At 41.2% G+C, this 21,034-nt stretch overlaps 1 protein-coding gene and 1 long non-coding RNA gene across 8 annotated transcripts in view; one reads left to right on the top strand and one right to left on the bottom strand.

Annotated features, from left to right (window-relative positions):
* nfia (nuclear factor I/A) overlaps window positions 1-21,034 on the bottom strand; it is a 146,761-nt gene that overhangs the window by 59,186 nt on the left and 66,541 nt on the right. For all 7 annotated transcript variants that reach the window (XM_046857105.1, XM_046857104.1, XM_046857106.1 and 4 more), the window contains exon 3: window positions 2,041-2,106. In XM_046857105.1, coding sequence (XP_046713061.1) covers window positions 2,041-2,106 — 66 coding nt within the window. The remainder of the gene's footprint in view (window positions 1-2,040; window positions 2,107-21,034) is intronic.
* Window positions 8,720-20,987, top strand: LOC124390961. Its single transcript, XR_006926887.1, has 3 exons — window positions 8,720-9,405; window positions 15,179-15,301; window positions 20,387-20,987. It is a non-coding gene; the product is annotated as an uncharacterized LOC124390961 (long non-coding RNA).

Raw genomic sequence — 21,034 nt, 5'->3', positions numbered from 1 at the left:
TAACTCTCTCTCGGTCTTTCCGTCTCTCTCCTTCTTTCTCTCTGTCCGTTGGACACGTCCTGCATGATGGGAAACAGAAGAGAAGGATATCCTCTGGTCTTATCTAATGGCCTGTGGGTTGTGTAATGACCGCTCCTGACCCTGGAGTGCACCATTCTGCTGAGAGAAAACGCACGTAGCACCGGGGCACCAGGACAAGGTTTAGGGGAGATTAAAAAAAATGCAATCACATGTTTGCCCTGAGAGAGAATGAGTACAAAAAGGTGGCAGAGGGTGTGAGGTGAGGGCATAGCAGGCTGAGGTCACAGCAGGTCATGAGGTCAGACCAGTTCTCGCCAATTATGTAGGAATTGAAATCACATAAGCAGATCATCAATTCACTTGAGAGCTTTTTGATTGCTAACGCAAGGCCTTTTTACAAACAGGCTTTGAAAGTCAAAAAAGATGCAGCTCTACCTTTGCCATGTTAATCTGTCTATCTATCTATCTATCTATCTATCTATCTATCTATCTATCTATCTATCTATCTATCTATCATATATATAGTGTTTTAGTGTAACAGTGTGTTTTAAGTTATATTAATTATTATTATAATATAGGAATTTTAAGGGAATTTAACAAGTGTGTGTGCAGTGCAGTGGTGACTGCTGTGTAGTCGAAACGGGGCATAAACACACCACCCAGAGTGAAAAGGATTTGTCTGATTTGTAACAAATCAAATCAAATAAAAGTGGTGTTTAGAGTTCAGGAGAAGAAAAGAATTGTCCTGCATGAAAATCCTGCATATAAGATAAGGAGAAGGAGGTCTGTCCTGTGTGTGTGTGTGTGTGTGTGTGTGTGTGTGTGTGTGTGTGTGTGTGAGGCGAGAGAGACGACCACTCAACTTGTCTGTATGTGCATCTGTACAGGCTACACTATGACACCTGACTTTTCCAGACGTATGTGATTCATCCTCAAACTGTTACCACAAATATGGAGGTGTACAATAGTCTTTGTACCATGTAATGTACCCTTTATTTGAACTAGGGGATCCAAACCTACTTCAGCATGACAATGCCCCTGTACACACACAAAAAAATAAACAGCTCCATATGAAGATATGCTCTACACTGGTTGGAGTGGAAGATCTCTTGCTATAGAGCTCTTATCTAAAGCCTGTTGAACAATGAATGTGAACACTGACTGCACTCCAAGCCTCCTCACCTCACCTACATCAGTACCTCACTATACTAACACCCTTATGGCTAAATAAATCTCCACTAAATCTAGAGGAACATCTTCCCAGAAGAGTAGAGCTAATTATAAGAGCAGATGAGGACACAATGTGGAATGGGACGTTCAAAAAGGAGCACATACCAAATTTATGCTCAGGTGTCCGCAAACTTTTGCTCATACAGTGTATGCAAAGCAATCTTTAAGCAAGGTTTTTATAATCCAGATTTGGGGGTTTCATACACAGAGATCTTAAAGATTGTCCGAACAAAAATATTAGCATACTAGCGTGAGGACTAAGAACGACGTGACGCCACACCATCACCAATCACCAGTGTTAGCAATCTGAATACAATATTATGTGAGATGAAGTCCAGGTATTGCTTGTGTGCTGGAACACACACTTACTTTCTCGAGCAGCCCGGAGCAGTTAGTGAGCTTTGTGTAGCCTAAAACGAGACCAAGCCGAGAACTTTTAAAGTACACTAAAAGTACGTCTCGTTAACAAAAATTTGCTTCATGCTAGTGAGATGTGAACATATGAAGAGGTTTTTTTTAATAGTTTCCACCTGCACAACAATCAGAGATCACATGACCACATTTCTATCGCACGACCATATTTTTTCGAAAATTACAACATCTTGACTTTACACAGCAACAACAAGGGACAACAGATTCCTGAATTTTTCCGTTCTTTTTTATGAGAAGCATCTCTTTCCCAGTGAACATAAAAGAAAAGAAAACTCTTGTTGGTGGAAAAAGAAACATTTATGTATAGAATTTATGGCATCTCTTGTCCCTGGTCTCACATATGAGACGGAGACTCACCATTTTCTGGCTGGTCCTTGACGTCCCCTTCACTGGGCTGGTTTGGACTTTCGGACTGCGTAGCTTCTGTACAGCAAATGAGAGAGAAAGAGAGAGAGAGAGAGAGAGAGAGAGAGAGAGAGAATAAGAGGATTAGAAGGACAGTCCTAAAACAGCCAGTTTGCCATATTTAATGCCATATTTAATGTACAGTATAATGGAACTGTATAGACCCTTTTAGTGCCGATTTAAGGCGTTTTTAGCCTGTTTGGAACCCTAAGGAAATTCCTATTTTCCCTCACTGATGGCTCCGCCCCGCACAATGCTCCACCCCCAAACCATACAAATCATCTGCAACCTTCAATAAAAAAAAGGGTAATGTTTTTAATCATTTAATAATCATTGTCAAATCGCCTCGATTCAAGAATGTAAGCATACCATCTATATTACACTTAAGCAGAAAAACAGGTGAATAATTGAAATAATCGAAGGCGGTGGCAGGGGGCGCTCTAGGCAACTGCCTAGTTTGGACAGAAACGATGCCTACAAATGCTCACGTTGGCAGCGTGCACATCCAGCGGTGTAAAGTATTTGTGTAATTGTGCTTCGTTTTTCAACTGCATTTCTGATTCAATAGCTGTCCTTTTACCTCCACGATATTTTATTTACACAATGAGCGTAACCGATTACATTTTGCGCCTCTTTTGCTCGCATTAAGGCTCGACACTCTCCTACACACATCTGTTGCCTGAAAGCGTCTTTTTTCTAAATTCCCAAAAACTTTTTCCTGAGGCGAATAAAAATATTGCCCCTTTCTGAGACTGAGAGGTTCATGAATACAACGAACAGTGTACGTTATTATAATTCCATGTGCAAGATGTTCTGAGTTAAAATCAATGCCATACCAAGCTGCCACTCCTGGGCCCCCGAGCAAGGCCCTTAACCCTATAGCTGCTCAGCTGTATGAACGAAATAAGCGTAAGTCGCGTAAGGGCGTCTGCTAAATGTCGTAAAATTTGTAATGGACAATAGACTCAAGCAATGAACTATGAACTTGAAGTATTTTTACTGTCACGTATCCATTCTGTTTATTGTTACAGTGAATTATGCGTGTGCACTGTAACTGCACTGAGCATGCTCAGATAACTCACTGAACGTTTCAGCTCAAACTGTTGCTCAAAAAGTGAATGTATCGCGGTTGAGGTCGAAGCAGATGACTACATTCCCGACTTGTTCTCCGCTCGACTGCGGAGATTTATGTTTTGCGAAGAAACGTCTCAGCGTATTTGACGCGCAAGCGAGCGAAAACATTGTAGTCACTGATCGGAAGTCTAGCCGCCGTCCTGTTGGCAAGAGCCACTTAAAGCTGAAGCCAGAGAAAGAGAGAGAGAGAGTGTGAGAGAGAAAGAGAGAGAGAGGCAGAGGTGGCTGATCTACTGGCAGTCGCAGCACTTATGGAAATAAGCCTGGATGGAGAACCCTCCAGACCTGGAAGTGCTGCATCTCTCATAAAAAAGCCCTATAAATTTGATGAGAGAAATCTTCTCCCAACAAGTGCTGGTTAACAGCACCATTAGCTGCGAAAGCAACGATAAGCAAAGATGCATTACAGGGACTTTCGGAAGAACCACCCCTGGTCCCGATGCTGTCTCTTTAATGGTTTTTACTGCAGCCAAAAAACCCAAGGAACCAGACCCACCCCCATACTACCCCCACCCCCACCCATTGCATGATTTAGATGCAGGGGTGAGTATTGATCTCGCACTGCGGATAAAATTGTCCGTGGGAGAGAAATATTGCAGATATCCACTCGAAGCGAAAGGTCTGCAGTGACTCAGGGTGGAAGGGCTCGCCGGAGAAAGAGGCAGCAAAAAAATGCGATGCGCTCGGACAGTCTAACAACAGAGTATTTTTTTAAAATGAGCCAAAAATAGTAACTTTTACAATGTCTTTAAAGGTTCCGGAAAAAAACAACAACCTCAGGGCAAAAAATACACAGACGAATAAAAAAAACAAAAAACACTTTCGAGTCCCAGTGTAAAGCCTCGTATAAACGATTGGTAACGAAGAATTTTTTCTCAAAGACATTCAATGGTCCCATTATCCATAAATCAGCGATGCAGAGGCCAGCAAAAGAAAAGGCAATGATATAGGTGATTTAAAGCACAATCGGAGGGAAAAAATGCAGATAAAGGCGAACAAAAGAGGTGTAGAACATGAAAAAAAAATAGACGAGGGAGGACTGAAAAAAAAAAACTTTATCCATGCCTTCCTAGACAAAGTAAACAATTTAAGGACTTGTTTGCATTCAGTCCGGGCGCTGCCGTCTGCATCAACAGCTTAAAACAAAGGCAATCTGGAGAGCGGGGCCCGGGTTTTGAAAAAAAAATAAATAAAGGGCCGCATCCCCACAGCAACAGCCCAGAGATAAGTGAAAGCAGCGTGGTGGCACTGGGGGTGGGTGGGAAGGGGTGTTTAGGGGCAGGGCGCTGGGTGTGTGCATGGGACTACTTTCACACAGTCTCCACAAACCGAGTGCTCTCACACACACCGGCCATCGCTAATTAAAAATGCAAATGAGGCGTGAGACCCAGACCTAGCGCGTCTCATCTGCATTTACCCCCTGTTGAGGGCCCTCTGAGCGCCCGAGAGGGTGAAAAAAAATAAATAAAATAAAGCCTCCTGCTTGAAATAAACACACACAAAAAAAAGACACTAAACAACAAACGACTAAATAGATGCATAAACAGGCTCGTTCACGGTTCCTGCAACCCCCCCCCCCCTCCCCCCTTTTATACAAGTGCATAACAAGCCACTCTTTCTGCTCCAGACTGAAAGATTCAGGAGGGACAGTTCCCCGTCTACGCTACGAGAATAAACAGTTCCGGCGTTCCCAGGTCTTGTGCTGACTGATGGAAACCCGTTTCTTGACCTCGCGAGCGCGAGTACGAGTGCGCGACTGTGGAGATGATGTCTTGGTGCTTGCTGAATTAGTCAACGAGTTGATTCCCTAATTAGATCATTAGGGCCGCTGTGTTGGAGCGTTATAGTCTCTGGCTCGAGGCTCTCAGACCCCCTGTCTCTCACAGCTTTTTACAGGCCAGGCTGGAAGAGTTTCGGAGGCGCACACACACATATACACACACACACACACACACACACACACACACACACACACATCCTGCCCGGCCTGTTTGATTATGCATGCACTAAACCATCTGTACCTCTCACAGGTCCTCTGCCTCACTCGGCTGCGTTCTCACCGAGCGCTCCGCCGCACCGTAATCCAATTGTGTGTTCAAACCCGACTCTGGAAAAGGCCTTTGAGGCGGCGGCCTCGCGAACACGCCGCCCCATAAAAGGCAGAAACTTCATTTAGAAATACAAACGGCTTTTTTCTGGCTTCATCAATAGAAGTTGAAGCTTCAGGGATCGGAGCCTTGTTTTCACAAGTATCATCCCTCAGATCTTTTTTTTTTTCATTTTTCATTCACAGCCAGCTGTTAGGGGAAAAAAAGAGACGTCGTGGACTTTCCAAACCCTGAGGATTCCGTCATTTTCATTCACAGCAAAGAGACAAGAAAGAAAACCTGAAGAAGAAATGAGTAAAGAATGTAATCAGCTGTAAAAGAAAATGATCAGTGCTGATAACATAATTGGAGAAAGTTTTTTGAAAGAAAGAAAGAAAGAAAGAAAGAAAGAAAGAAAGAAAGAAAGAAAGAAAGAAAGAAAAGGTACTGAAAGAAAGAAAATAAAGAAAGAAAAATGACAAAACAGAAAGAAGAAAAAATGCAAGAAGGAAAAGAAAGAAAAAGAAAGAAAAAGAAAGAAAAAGAAAGAACGCGAAAAGAATGAAAGAAAGAAATATAAACAAAGAAAGTAAGAAAGACAGAAAGGGAAAGTATTGAGAAAGAAAGAAAGAAAGAAAGAAAAAGAAAGAAAACCAGAAAGAAAAAAAAATATAAGAAAGACAGAAAGAAGAAACAAATGACAGTAAAAATGCAAAAGGAAAACCAAAAGAAACAAACAAAAATAAATACTAAGAAAGAAAGAGAGAAAGAAAGAAAGAAAGAAATAAAAGAAAGAAAGAAAAAAAAGCGAAAAGAATGGAAATGCACTGTGACTTTGTTCACCTTGTATGCTGTAGTGTGTGTGTGATTGTGTGATTGTGTGTGTGTGTGTGAGTGTGTGTGTGTGTGTGATTGTGTAATCGTGTAAGCGCGTGTGTGTGTGTGTGATCGTGTAAGCGTGTGTGTGTGTGTGTGTGTGTGTGTGTGTGTGCGTGTGTGTATGATTGTGTGTATGATCATGTAAGCGTGTGTGTGTGAGTGTTTGTGTTCTCAATAGTACACACACTTTTAACAGCTCCTACATGAGTCTCAGTGATCTCAGTGATCCAGCTGGAGCTCGGAGCGCGGCTCGCTCTCGGCTTTGTTTCCGTTCACTCGCACCTCTGTCCAGTGTTTGAGGAACCTTGACCTCCTCCTCCACTGCTTCTGCGTCACGCCATATTTAATAAAAGAAAGTGTTTAGACAGGAGCCTTCTGCCTCTCCTCTACAGATCAGCCAAACCCCCGCCCAGTGCATTCTCCCGCTCGCTTCCAAAACACACTTCCTCCCAGACTCACACTCGGTTTTATAAAGGCCGAGGAGTGGAGCTGAACTCTGCAGCTTCTGGCCTGCGTTCACTCATCATCTCATCTCATCTCGTTTCATCTCATCTCGTCTCAAATCTCCACACAGACACAACCAAAATCACAGCTCACCACATCACACACAGCCTTCAGAAAAGAGAGAAAAAAGAATCAAAATAAGAAACAAACAAAGACTTAAAAGAAGAAAGAAAGAGAGAATGAAGGAAAAAAAGACAGAAAGAACGAATGACAGAAAAAAGACAGATTCCATTGTGCGGTCTGTGTGTGATGACATTACAGGATCACTGTGGTCCAATAAACTCACTATTTCAATCTTTCCAAAAACAATAAAACGCTGAATAAAGTCTCACTTATTGGCGTCGTCGGAGCGGCGTGTTGTTCCTCTGCAAATGTTGACCGCAACAGAAACCAACCGGACGCCGTAAAAGAGGAGACTGGCAATAAACAATCATTAAAACAAACTGAAGGCAGAAAAACGCCATGCTGGATTTCATGACGTGTTGTAAATCGTTCAGCTCTTTGGCTTCCAGCTCGGCCAGGCTTCTGTTACTGGGACATTAGACTTTCCACTAGAAGTTCCACTAGATTTTGGGGTGTTAGTAAAGTCAGGCACTGATGAAGGTGTAGTGAGGAGGTCTGGGGTGCAGTCAGTGTTCACATTCATCCAATATGGTTGAGGTCAGAACTCTATAGCAGGAGATCTTCAACATCAATCCCTTCTCCATTCCCATCTTCTTGCTCAAGAGCCAAACAGTGGCAGATCGGTGGTGCTGGGATTTAAACTCATGACTTTCTAATCAGAGGTCAAATATCTTATCATAAAAAGAAAGAAAGAAAGAAAGAAAGCAAGCAAGCAAGCTAGATAGATAGATAGATAGATAGATAGATAGATAGATAGATAGATAGATAGAAAGAAAGAAAGAAAGAGAAAGAAAGAAAGAAGAAAGAAAGAAAGAAAGAAAGAAAGAGAAAGAAAGAAAGAAAGAAAGAAAGAAAGAAAGAAAGAAAGAAAGAAAGAAAGAAAGAAAGAAAGAAAGAAAGAAAAAGGAAAAGATAAAAAGGAAGTAAGAAAGACAAAGAAAGAAAGAAAGAAAGAAAGAAAGAAAGAAAGAAAGAAAGAAAGAAAGAAGAAGAAAGAAAGAAAGAAAGAGAAAGAAAGAAAGAAAGAAAGAAAGAAAGTATTGAGAAAAAAGATAGAAAGAAAGATTAAACAAGGAAAGAAAGAAAGAAAGAAAGAAAGAAAGAAAGAAAGAAAGAAAGAAAGAAAGAAAGAAAGAAGGAAAGACAGAAATACTGCATTTGGCAGACATCCTTTATATCAGCGCGACTTACAGTTATCTCACTTACACAGCCGAGTTTTCGAAGGGATTAGGGGCCTTGCTCAAGGGCCCAAAAGTGGCAGCTTGGTGGTGGGGCTGGGATTTAAACTCATGACACTCTGATCAGAAAGTGGTACTGAGGTACCACTACCCATAAAAACCATCCAATGAAATGATTCATAGTAACAGCTCATACACAGGGAATTGTGAAATGGTCACATGATCTCAGTCTGTGGTGAGGGAAGACCTGCAGGGGGTTGGGGTCTGAACGAGGCAGATGTTTGTTAAAAGCTGTATAGAAATCAAATTAAATTGAACTGAAACAGTTTTGCATTTAAGCAGCAGTATTAAAAACTGAGCTTTTTTTTCCTTTCTAAATTTCCTTCTTCCACGTGTTGGAGATGCGAGCAGCGAGAAGGTTACCGAGCGCTCGTCTTCACTGCGTGAAGAGTGAGGACAGAGGAGGCTCCTGAGGAGCTTCTGACCCAATCCAATCCTTTTTTTTTTCGTTCCTCTCAGGGAAAAGCATCTGCTCTGCCTTTCTTGGAGTTCTGTAAGCTGCTCTGAGGAATACAGTACACTTCCCTGATACGAGCTGAACTTTGTAGAAAAAGGCAGGAAAAGGAGGGAGGGAGGGAGGGAGGGAGGAAGGGAGGGGGAAAAAAAAAGAAAAGAAGTTCTTGGCCTTTTCCCAGGAAAGCAGAGAGAGAAGCAGGATCCCAGCATTCCCTTGGGATATGCTGAAATATACAGCCCTGGGCAGCTTTCAATTTACTCTCTCTATCTCTCTTCCTCTCGCTCTAAATAGTTAGGCTGTGAGAGAAAAGCTGGGCTTGTCAGGAATCTAATGTGTGCTTTGACCTCTTGTAGCCCATTATGTGGAAAAAATATGAAGATGTCTCCGCAAGGATGGCGTCCTTTGAGACCGAGTGAAAAAAAAAACCGGAAGATCTATGAAACCCATGAAACGCACCAGACTTTATCCGATATCAAACGATATCCGAAGACGCAGCCGAGAAGCTCCACATATGCAAAATACAACACAAAGATATTATAGGCGCAATAGAAAACATCCTGTTTGCCCTTGCTCTGACAGCAGGGAACCTGTGTGTGAAGAAAAGTCCAACGCAACGCTGCGTGATAGCACCTGTCCCGATCGCGCCGAAAGAAAAAAAAAAAAAAAAGACGCGAAAGAAAACCGCGATTGTTTTTTTTCACTGCTCTGGGTCTGGATGTGCTGTGAGGGGAGAGGAACGCCCATATTCGACCTCTGTCAGTCCTGATTTCCTGCTGGAGAAGAAGTGTGTCTGAGGAGACATGACTGAATAAAAGAGGAAAGAAAAAAAAAGAAGAAAAAAAAAAAACTAAATGCTGTGAGTTACAGATCGTCATTTGCCAGAGATCTAATCTTGGTGAGTACCATGAGACCCTCCCCTCGTGACATGGATGGCGCATGGAATGCAGCTGAGTGGAGTGTCTCTGCATGTGTGTGTGTGTGTGTGTGTGTGTGTGTGTGTGTTACACGTCAGCGCTCTCTCTGAGAACCCGTCTGACAGACCGCAGCAGCAGAGAAGTGCATGATGGGGTCTCGACCCTGTCAGGACCATGGACACACCTGTCTCTAGAACAGAGGTGGCAAAACTCAAATCCTGCTCAGGCAACATCGCCATTTTTTGCGACTCTTTAGATTGAAGCCAATAACTTTAAAAGCGGAATGTTCTGGGAAGATGTTCTACCAGATTTCGAAGTTTTGAAGATTCATTCATCTACAAGGGTGTAGTTTGATGCAGATGGTTATGGAATAATGATCTGAAGGTTGTGGGTTCAAGCCCAAGTATTGCAAAGCTGCCATGCTTGGGTTAGGACCAAGGCCCTTAACCCCACTGTGCTCCAGAGGCACTGTATCATGTCTGACCTCATCTTCCTAACATCTCTGGGATATGTGAGGAAAGAATTTTAGAACAGGAGATCTCCTAGTTTAAGAGAACATTTCCAAAACATCCAAAGACGTCCTATACAACAACAGTTTGAGGAAGAATCACATACGGCTGGAAAAGAATGGTGTCCCAATACTTTTGCCATACAGTGTATTAGAACTCCACACTGGGGTATTTGGAGACTATCACACAGAAAAAAGCAACATCCGACAAAATGGTTTTCAGACAGACCGGCCCTGCCTGGAAAACAAATTCCCTTCCACGGAAAAGCCGAATAACAAACGACTGACATTGAGGTCGAATCTGGGATCGTTTAGGACGGCACAGAGTAACGAGGAGAAATGAGGAGCAACGCGCCTCGCTCTCCATCAGGAGAGCAAACTCTCGGATTGTCATTGCGGGCTTCGCTGAGATAAACAAATCCGCCTCGGATAAATAAACAGGCCCAATAGCGTTTGCACCTGGCGTGAAGAGAACCTGAGTGGTGAGCCGCAAACACCGTGCCATGTGGGCACAGGAGCCTGACTCTTCATCCCCTTGGCTTAGAAAATGAAAAACTAAAGCCTTAACGGTCTTGGCAGGGGCAACATGAAGGAAAAAAGACACAGCAATTCACTTTGGCATCCAACTTTCACCTGTATATATATATACACACACACACACACACACACACACACACACACACACATGGAGCAGAGTCTTGCCAGAGTGTCTGATAGCACTAAAAATGTGGTGTTCATTCAATTCATTTCTCTCCCACAGTCGTTTCTGTCTACAAAACTAGCCGTATGCCCAGTATACAGAAATGCGACAAGAAAAAAATACACACAGACGCTGAAATTCAATCAGATTTGAGCGACTATAAGTATACAAATAAGTGACAAATAAAATGTAATTTAATTTGATTCACTAATTTCATTAACGCGCGATTAACGCATTTCTGTTCAACTTTTTTTTCATTACAAAAATAAACAAATAAACATAAAAGGATTTTATAAAGAAATTATAGCCTTCAACTCAACACACATTTGTTTACAACGCCCCTACTTTATTTAGATATATGCATTTGTATTACTGACGTGCCAAGTCTTAAATCGAGCACCAAAACCCAGTGACGTAACTTCCGGCAATTAAAACCGTCCGTGTGGAAACATAGCAAAAAATCTTCGCTCGGTGTGCTGATGAATCATGGCGTTTAAAATGGCATAATTAATATGAAACATTCACTAGAATGTTTTGTTTACATGCTCAATGTTAAGGATGGTTTTACTTACGATAGACATGCGTTTGCTTAAAGCATCCATGGCCATGTTGTTGTAAAACATTTTAAGTCTTAATTTCAGGTACATTTCGAAAAGATAAAAATGTTTGATTAAATTGCAATACATATTTAATACAATTGACATATATATATAAATATATATATATTCACACGCATCATAGAGTAGTCACTCTTCTTAACTTATGACCTGATGGACCCTAACTATGTCGTAAATAGGGGTCTACCTGTATACAGTAATCCCCCATTTATCGTGGTGGTTACATTCCAAAACCGCCCACGATTAACGAAAAAATGCAATAAACGGACGCCACCATAAAAGTGCCACCAAAAAATACTGTACTGTATAAACATTTCACTTCATTTTATTAGTAATAATTATATTTTTATTAATACATTTCATTATTTCAACATAAAACTCCATAAAAACAATTCCCTATAAGTTGTACACACATACATATATGTAAAATATATGTGCAAGATGTGTGTGAGGCACAATATGTATAGAGAATGAGGGATTTCTACGTTTAAAATAAGCAATTCGAACATTGTTATAATGTGCTAGATGGAGCTGGACAAGGCAGACCCCTGCTGAAAGAGAGAAATGCTGTTCAATCTTTATGAAACAAACGCCTGGCCATATTTAAAGGACAACTTTGGCTTCAAATGAAAGAAAGGCAACAGATTTATTATGCAGTGTAAGCCGTGTTTGCCCGAGGCGACTGAACTAGCAGCTTATAAAACCTCAAACCTACGCAATCATTTTCGGGTAAATTAATCATATTTATATCTTTAGTTTACATCATTGTTGGTGCGTTGCATCAGTGCGTGACATTGTTAATGTTGTTTAGCACAAGGGTTGGAAGTTAACGGGGACCGGGGCAAAATTTGTCAAAGCACAATGAAGCTCGATGTGTTTCACGATTTAAGTGCCATATGAAACGAATGAAGTGTTATATTTTAGAGTACAGTAGATCTGCTGATTTTGCATTCGATTTAAACACACACTTCGGTTGAGATACAGTGTCCAGTCAGAGCGTTTTGATTCGTCACTGCGGAAAAACGCCAGTTTTTAGTGTGCGCTCAAAGTCTGAATTCTGAATATGCATTAGCAAATTCTTTCATTATTATAAATGACACGAGATTGTTTTTTTTTTATTACAGCCAAAGTGCAAAACTCATTCAGAAGTCATGGACAGTATTGTTTATTTTTTTTTATGTTTTTTTGTAAATGCACTTTATTTTAAAGGTTCAATTAAAAACAACTAGTTGGAGATTTATATCTCCTTGTCTTTTTTAGACTACACTAGAAATTTAAAGGAGCTACTTTTGACTTTCACTTGAGTAGATTTTTAGACTAGTAACTTATACTAAAGGAAAAAGTTCATTGAAGTAACAGCTCAATTTACAATTTACTCGAGTAGAATATTTCATTACTCTTTCCACCTATGATTAGTTATATAATAATAACAATAAGAAAACTAAAATATTCTATATTGTATATATATAGCTTTTGTGACAAACATTCGTTATTGACTCCGCATTTTTTTTATCGATGCAATCTCTTTAATGAATTCAAACGATAAACATCGATCTCCGAATGCAGCTGATCAATGCCACTCATTTGTAATACCCTAAAAATCATAAATAACGTGCTCCGGTGGCGATTGGTTCCGAGTCCCTGGCGTATACCCTGGAGCGTTAAAGGGATACGAACATGATGCCAGCTGGAGCGTCAGGTTTGGCAGCACAATAACATGTGGTTTAATCAGCAGGGACAGAAAAAGAGCGTACAACAAAGAGGGTCCTATTTGTTCTCCCCAAAACATCTCTAGATAGACCTTCAGTGATAAAATGATCTGATTCATAGTCATTCGTGTGAGCGTTTGAGTGTTGTGTCGTTCCAGGGACGTAATCGCTTACGGCGTTCGGGTTTTCCTCGCCGTCGCCACTCCGATCTTCCTCCATTTTGTTTTTTGCGGTCAGCTTCCATTTTAGAGCAGCACCACAAAAATCGTCGTTCAGGTTTTCAGCTATCAAAAATTCAGAGACACGTACGGCCAATCTAACATCTAAATAAAAAACATGGGTTTGAGTTTGAAAGAGCGACGTCTCAGGTGCCGAAACCCATAAAAAATAGTCCTTTTTTTATGCTTTCTTTTTCCCCTCCTTCATTCTCTTCCTTTTTTTTTCTCTCCCTCTCTCCCTCATATCCCAAGCACTGCTGTTAAATCGGCCTGCCAGACACAACTATACTGAGAGAGAATCACGTTAGCGGCTCCCATTGTTGGATGACACAGAAGCTGCCGCTGCCAAGAAGTTCACTGCCAAGTTCAACAGCGTTCTGATACGAGGATCGAAAAAAGGGAAAGAGAAACGTGACGCTCGGGACGTCTGTAACCACGACGACACACAACGACGACATCCAGACGTACTGTACACGCTCGCTGGATTCGAATTGCTAACAACGATATTACTCTTTATTATTAATGTATACCTCACCCTCTTTTACCTCACACGCCGGCGGCCATCTTGAGCTTTGGCAACCATTTTGAATAAACTCTCGCCCCTTTTTTTGAGCGCCTGCCATACGCAAGACCCCATGTAACCCAACAATAGGTTGCCGCGCGATGCTACGACCTGCCACATGTATGGCTTACTAAAGAAAATTGTAATCAAATAAATAAAGCATTTTTTTATTGATATTTCTATAGTGACATATTCTACTGATTGATCCAATAACACGTTCTGGAATCCGAACGGAAGAATTTGTTAGTGCTTTCTGAACATCTTATTTCACATTTAGTCCCCGTTCTGCTCTTAGAATGACCTCCACTCTTCGGAGTAGATGTTCCACTAGGTTTGTGTGAGATTCATTCAGTCACAAAAGTGTTAGTAAAGTCAGGTACTGATGTAGGTGAGGTGAGGATGTAGGTCTGGTTGAAGTCAGCGTTTTTATAGCAGGAGATCTTCCACTCAAGACCCATGTAATGCATATTGTAGGTGGCTTTGTGCATGGGAGCATTGTCACGCAGAAACAGGTTTGGGTCTCCTGGTTCACTTAAGGGGGAGATTTTCCGCTAACGAATCCAAAGACGTCCTATACAAATGTGTGTCTCTAAGTTTGTGATAACAATTTGTTAAAGAACCACATAAGTCAGAACAAAATTGGTGCTAAAAATAAAAAAAATTATAAATAAATAAACAACAAAAACATATCTGTGAAACGATAAAATGATTTGTAAGTTTTGGAAAAAAACTACATTCCACTGGGAAATATGCAATATTATAATGATATGGCTGAATATCTCCAGTACATTTAGAAATATTTTAAATTAATAATCATAATTTAACTCTAAACGCTTATATACGTTTATCTGAAATGATTTAATTTGCATTTAACACGACGTATGAAACGTGCAAATTGTTGAAAGTCGCGTCTCCCGGCGTGCGTGTTTCAGAGCTTCGATGATTATCTATAGAAAAATCGTCATTCGCGATGTTCGGTCGTGTCACGACGCAGGACGAAGCACTCGACCGTAGCGATCCCAGCGTCAGCAGCAGCCGTAGATCAATTAACGAAAGCATGATTACTATTACAGCAGAGCAAGGCGGAAATAATGGATGTCTCCAGAAAGTGGATTAGGATGAGAGGAACCTTGACGTGTGGGTTGGGATACAGTGCCAGTGAAGGACGCCGTGACACGAGCCGGAGCGGAACAATTTGGGGGATGAAATAGTATCGATTCGGTCCTCTTTACTTAGCATAATTATCCAACTTTGAAAGCTGGTACTCTCTTATCGAAATCTTCTTTCATTTTTCAATAATACAGTTCATTTAAAAAAAAATCAAACAATTTTACGTGTGAATTGGGCCATGAAGAAAACACGTATACAACCCTGCACCCATGTACCAAGATATCTTCAGGCTACAGTATGTCTTTACCCCATTCTCTCTTTTTTGTGCAGACTAGCAGGCCTGCACTGATCTGCAGGAGGATGCTGGAGTCGATATCATCCCCTCCGAGAGCCAGACTGCCGACTCAGTACTGCAGAGAGCCATTGATAAGTCAGCAGAGTGAGATTCCTCAGGTCTGTACAATGGGCTGCTTGTGCCTCTGTATCTCCCATGGGTGAAAGAAAATGAAAAAGATGCCTCCACAACCAGCCCAAAAACTCTGTATGTCCTTCTACTCAGTCAGATATTTTGTCAGCTATCTGTTATCTATGTAGTTTAAAATGAATCCCTATTTTGTATCAAACGAACAAATCTGCTTGGGAAAACATTGAGTGATGGACACATCTGATATTCCATTTTACTAATAATGCATAAAGGCAATAAAACTCGTGAAGAAAGTTTACAACCCAGCCTAGATTTTCCCTCAGGTAAATTAATGGAAGCTTGGCAGACGCTGCTGAGGATTTACATTACACAGAGACAGGTGCTGGAACACACCGACACACACTACAACAATTCCTGCTTTCTTTTTTTACCAGCAGATAAAAAAACTAAACGTTTTCATACTATATAGTTTTTCCGTCTCCACCGTAAGCAGAATTCGATTAAGTGCCGACAGTGCTAGCAGTGCTAACAGTGCTAACAGTGCTAGCATTGCTAACAGAGCAGCGAGTAAACGGTTAAAGGGTTCGGCAGATGACTGGACTGAAAGAGACAGAATAGTGGGTTGGTGTGGAAGGATCGATGGGACCGTTAAGGAGTGCCGTCTCTCAGGTTACTCTGTATGTGTGTGTGTCTGTGTGGAATTCATGAGTTGTCTGGAGCTAAGACCTGACTACACGCACTCTCTAACGGCTACACAAATGCCCCTTCTGCCCTCCATGAGCAGGATCTTACATCCTACATCATGTTTGAGAAACAACATGAAAAAAAACCACACACACACAAAATTAAGTTATAAAATGTACACATTTTATCAATAGAAAAAAAAGCACATTGGTTATAAAAGAAAGTATATATATATATATATTGTATCAAATACAATATTTTACATATATATAATTTATATGTAAAAATCAATTATATATGTATAAAATTCTATACTTGAAAAACAATTATCTATCTATCTATCTATCTATCTATCTATCTATCTATCTATCTATCTATCTATCTATCTATCTATCTATATACACACACAAACTATACTTGCAAAACTATACTATCTCGCTTTTATATCAATTTATCAATCTCTCTATTAGGGCCGCAACAATTCATCGATGATACTTCATCAATAATAATAATTGATTCCGTTATCGATTATTTGGGCTGCTCAAGTTAAGTGACGGTAAGATAACACAGCCGCTTGTGAAATGGCGGAGAGTACAGGGTCAACCAGCAGCAGGAAAAAATGTGTGTCCCAAGTCATCCGAGGCGTGAGAGCATTTTAAATTAATCGCAACAAAGAAAACTGCACCTACACGTTATGTAAAGCGAAACATGTGTGGCATGAAAGTACCACAGTGATGCACGAGCACATGGAAAGAAAACACACTGGCGAAACATTCACACGTGAGCAGAAAGTGTATAATCTTCATCATGTGAAAATAGCGTAGTTTAATGAAGTGTTATTGTGTAAACTGTTTGCTAACTTCGGGAAAGTCGCACTGGAACTATTCTGTCGTGACAAATATTACAGCAGCAGTAAACTTTAATATTGTGTCACTGTTGTGGTTTTCATCGAATGTTTATGCATTTGTACACCAATGCATATTTTTCCTTTCTTTTTAATCAAGTCTGTTAGCTTGCTGCGTTTTTTCGTTTAATTCTCTTTTTAAAGCATTCGTCTACTACAAATGTTAACAGTGATTTTCTGCGACTTAACTATACATTCAATGTTTGTATAATTAATTTATGCGTATATCATTTGATTATTAAACAAATTATAATTAATGATATATTTTAGATGCTCATATCTTCAGAACTAAACAAGATGGCTGCATTTTTTTTTTTTCTTTAATTGTCAAAACAATGTTAGATTTTATATAGTTTATTTTAAAGCATGGTTGTCAATTTGCCATCTGCAATTATCTTTAAAAACAATACAAATGTTAATTTACACAAATTGATTCACCATGCATACTCAAACGCTGGGGTTTTTTGTCGTTTTGTTTTTTTTTTTTTTTTTTTACAGAAAGAAACAACCCAGCATGAGTGATTTAGTTCAAAGGAGAAATCCCCCCATGCAGTCCTCAATAAGCAGCTACTATCAGCTTTAAAATGTCTAAATTAAAGATAGTTAAACTCAATATGTGGCTTTTTTTTTAAAGTACACTTTTATGCATAAATACCCTGAATTAGGGTTCGATATATTTATAATAAGCAAAACATCAAATTTGTAATAATTTGTTTCCTTTTATCCGATTAAATGGTTAACCGAAAAAAAATTGTTTCATAAAAATCATCCGAATATTCGAGCAAAAATAATCATTAATTGCAGCCCTACTATTTATATGAATCTCTCTCTCTCTCTCTCTCTCTCTCTCTCTCTATATATATATATATATATATATATATATATATATATATGTATACACATTTAAATTGTTCCATAAGTAATCTAATCAAAAATGCCACTCCTGTCATTTAGCCATAGCGGTAAAACTCAATTAATTGTACAAAAGTGCAATAAATCTCACTACAGTGCTAAAAAAAAGAACCGGACTCATGCTCACTAATATCACAACAGCCCCAGTAATTTAATTGTAAATGTCGGAGTGAGTGAATGGACTCACAGATCTACAAATGTGTGTGTATTGGCTAGCTCTGCTTGCTGAGCTGTGGATGGTGTCAGCCCAGCCCAGCCCATCGAGCAGCGTATCGATCTCGGCTGGGGGAAATTGAGAGGGAAGCTGCAGCAGTGCAGCTAGGGTTTCTGAGCACCGTCCTCACCCGATGCCTGGTCCCATTTCTTTCTCTCTTCTCTCTCATTTCTCTTTCACTCTGCTCTAGTCGTCCTCTTCGTGTGACTCGTGTAACGTGTGAAACTCTCGGAAATATGTGACTCTGATAAGACCAGAGCAACACAAGTAGACTTCACGGCTGCGCGAGTCGAGAGTCCCAAATCCAAGAGCGGATCAGTAGGAAGCGCCAAGTTCGCCGCTTCCTGTCTGATAAAATATTAATATGCTAAAATGCAATCAGCTCCAAACCCCGCGTCTTTTCCCTTCTCTAGTCTTCGTATCGACTGAAGCTAATAGTACCGTGAAGCTTGAGGGGGGGAAAAAATACTACATCGCCAGCAAAACAAAACAAAAGCAACTAGGTCTCGGTGTGTAGTGTAAACAGACTCCAGGCCTGCACGAGCAGACACATTTAGACCTGTCAAATATCCCGATCTGGATTCATGGCTAGACATGAGCTCCTTGTCACTTGTATGGATTACACGCTTGTAGCAGTGGCAACATCTCAATGTCAGCCCTATTCCTTCACTATATCGCTCTCTCTCTCTCACACACACACACACGCCTCCCTTTCAGTTTGGCCCACCACTTTACCAGAATATCCTCAGTCGGCCTTTGGGCCCGAGTCTCCGGAGGAAAGCAATACATCAGGCTGTTTATCACCCAGCAGCTCCCGCAGTAATCAATTAGTTTTTCAGTGGGCGTACCTGGGCCCTCAAGCCTGGCACTACCTGTTACGAGCCTGTTTTCCTGGAACCGCAGGGCCCGAACCTCTTCCTCTCCTCCCTCCCTTATTTCTCTTTCTTCCTTTCTTTTCTTCTTTTTTTCTTGCTCTCTCATTGCATCTGTCTCTCCCTCTCTCTCGATTCACACATTCCACAGATTACAGATGTGCTGACGGCTCCGTGCTCGGGGTCGGCCCGTGTCTCCCGTCACTGCCGGGAAAAAAAGGAAGACTGCTCCACATTTTCCACTACTCCGCGGTCATTAGCGCATTTTCTCCGGCCGTGGTGCACGGGCCGAACAACGTTAGCAGGAAGAAGTCAGGCGGAGTTTTAAAAAATGCACTGCGGGTCACCGTGTAGTTCAGCTCTGCCGGGACAGAGCTACAGCTTCCCTCATTAATTCATTTCGCTTACAGATTTTAATTAATACAAGATCGGGGCCGGAGCTACAGGACGGCAGCTATCTACCAGGCCATGGAATAGCAAATGAAATGGGAAAAAAAATGATAAATAAATATCGATCGCCATTTAATTTCAAACCCGAATTCTATTTGTTTGTCATCGTTTTTATTAAATTTCTTTCCCTGGAACTGAATAACGAGCGTGAATTTCCATACATCTGTCCGCTTTGGACCAAATGTTTGGTGAATAAATGACACAAATGTGTACTCATTGACATTCAAGCGCAGACAAACAGGACAAAGGAGGAAGCGGGCAGAAGTGCCAGTGTTTGTGCCCCTCGAGTGCCACTCTGAAGCGCTGGTTCCCAGGGTTGTCAAGGAGCCAGTGCCAAGGCTGTGGGCTCACACGCAGCAGGAGGAGGGCAAAGAGTGTGGGGCAGAAGGGGGTGGGCATAGAAAAAGGCTGGCATGGCTCTATTTCCCTTCACACACACACAAATATATATATATATATATATATATATATATATATATATATATATATATATATATATAATAAACTATTACTTCTACAGAGAGCACAGAGAGCTGAAGAATACATGATAAATGGTGGGAAAAACAAGACAGACCCCCCCAACACACTCACACACAAATACATAGCATTAATTCACACAAAGGGGACGTGTGTTTGGGGGGCGGGGTGCACTGAAAGGGGGCACTGTTTACTGTCTGCTGTCCCCCAGCCCTGCACAGCCTGTCTCACTTCAAACAAAGCTACTGGCAAGGGTGGGACGAGGCAGCCCCTGTTTCCAATGCCGCTGGAGTTTCAAAGCAGTTAAAGGGGGCAGCAGTCTGGAGGCTACAGGGCCCAGGCTGGCACACTTGGCTAGCGCTATGGCCAGGTGGTCTGGGCACATTGGCAAGACACTGGCATGCCGCCCTATGCAGATGGCTCCCGATGCCTTTTTAGGTGCCGAGCCCTCATTCTCTCTCTCTCTTTCTTTTACCTCCTAATAATGGATACACGCATATGTAAACTCAGACATATGCCCTCCCCATGAAGCAAAGCAACACTGAATCTAAAAAAAGGTCTTTTCTTTTTACATAATGGTCCCTGATTTTTTTTTTTTTAGAGAAAAGCAGGAAGAGGAAGAGAGTAAGAAAGAAAAAAAAAAAGCTTTTGGGCCATGTGGAACAAGAAGATGCCAGCTGTGCCAGCCTGGTTTTGTGAGGTGTCTCCATGCCCGGCATGCTGGGCACCGTCACCATGGCACCGCGAACCGTTCCATTCTCCGTACCCGGTCTCAAGACAACGCAAAATTGTGGACAGAAAAAACTATTTAAATGCAACTGCTTTAATTGAAATATAATCAAAGGCTTGTTTAAAAAAAAACTATTAAATTTGAGGAAAGAAAGAAAGCAAAAAAATCAAGAAAAAAAAACCAAAACAAGGCAAAATCCCCTGCTGTGATGTTCCAGGTTTTTGGGGGGCCTGAAATCAGGATCTGTGGTTGTGTGAAATGCTCCCAGAACATATGGAGGAAGATCCGCCAGGCCCTGCTTCACAGCTGTCTGCACCCAGCAAAGACCAGACCCTCCCTCTGCCTGCTCCACTGATAAACACACACACACACCCTCACACAGCACAGAGCATCAAAATACATGATTTTTAGAAACCGGCATGAACACCCACGCGCTTAATATCGGGCGAAACGCAGAAATGTGAAATGTGAAGGAGATCAAATATGGAGAGATTTAATAAAATGGAAAAAATATTTAGT

The sequence above is a fragment of the Silurus meridionalis genome, chromosome 9 (assembly GCF_014805685.1).
Source record: "Silurus meridionalis isolate SWU-2019-XX chromosome 9, ASM1480568v1, whole genome shotgun sequence".
NCBI classification, from domain to species: domain Eukaryota; kingdom Metazoa; phylum Chordata; class Actinopteri; order Siluriformes; family Siluridae; genus Silurus; species Silurus meridionalis.
Note: the sequence above shows the minus strand (reverse complement) of the source record. Positions and strands in the feature narration are given on the sequence as shown.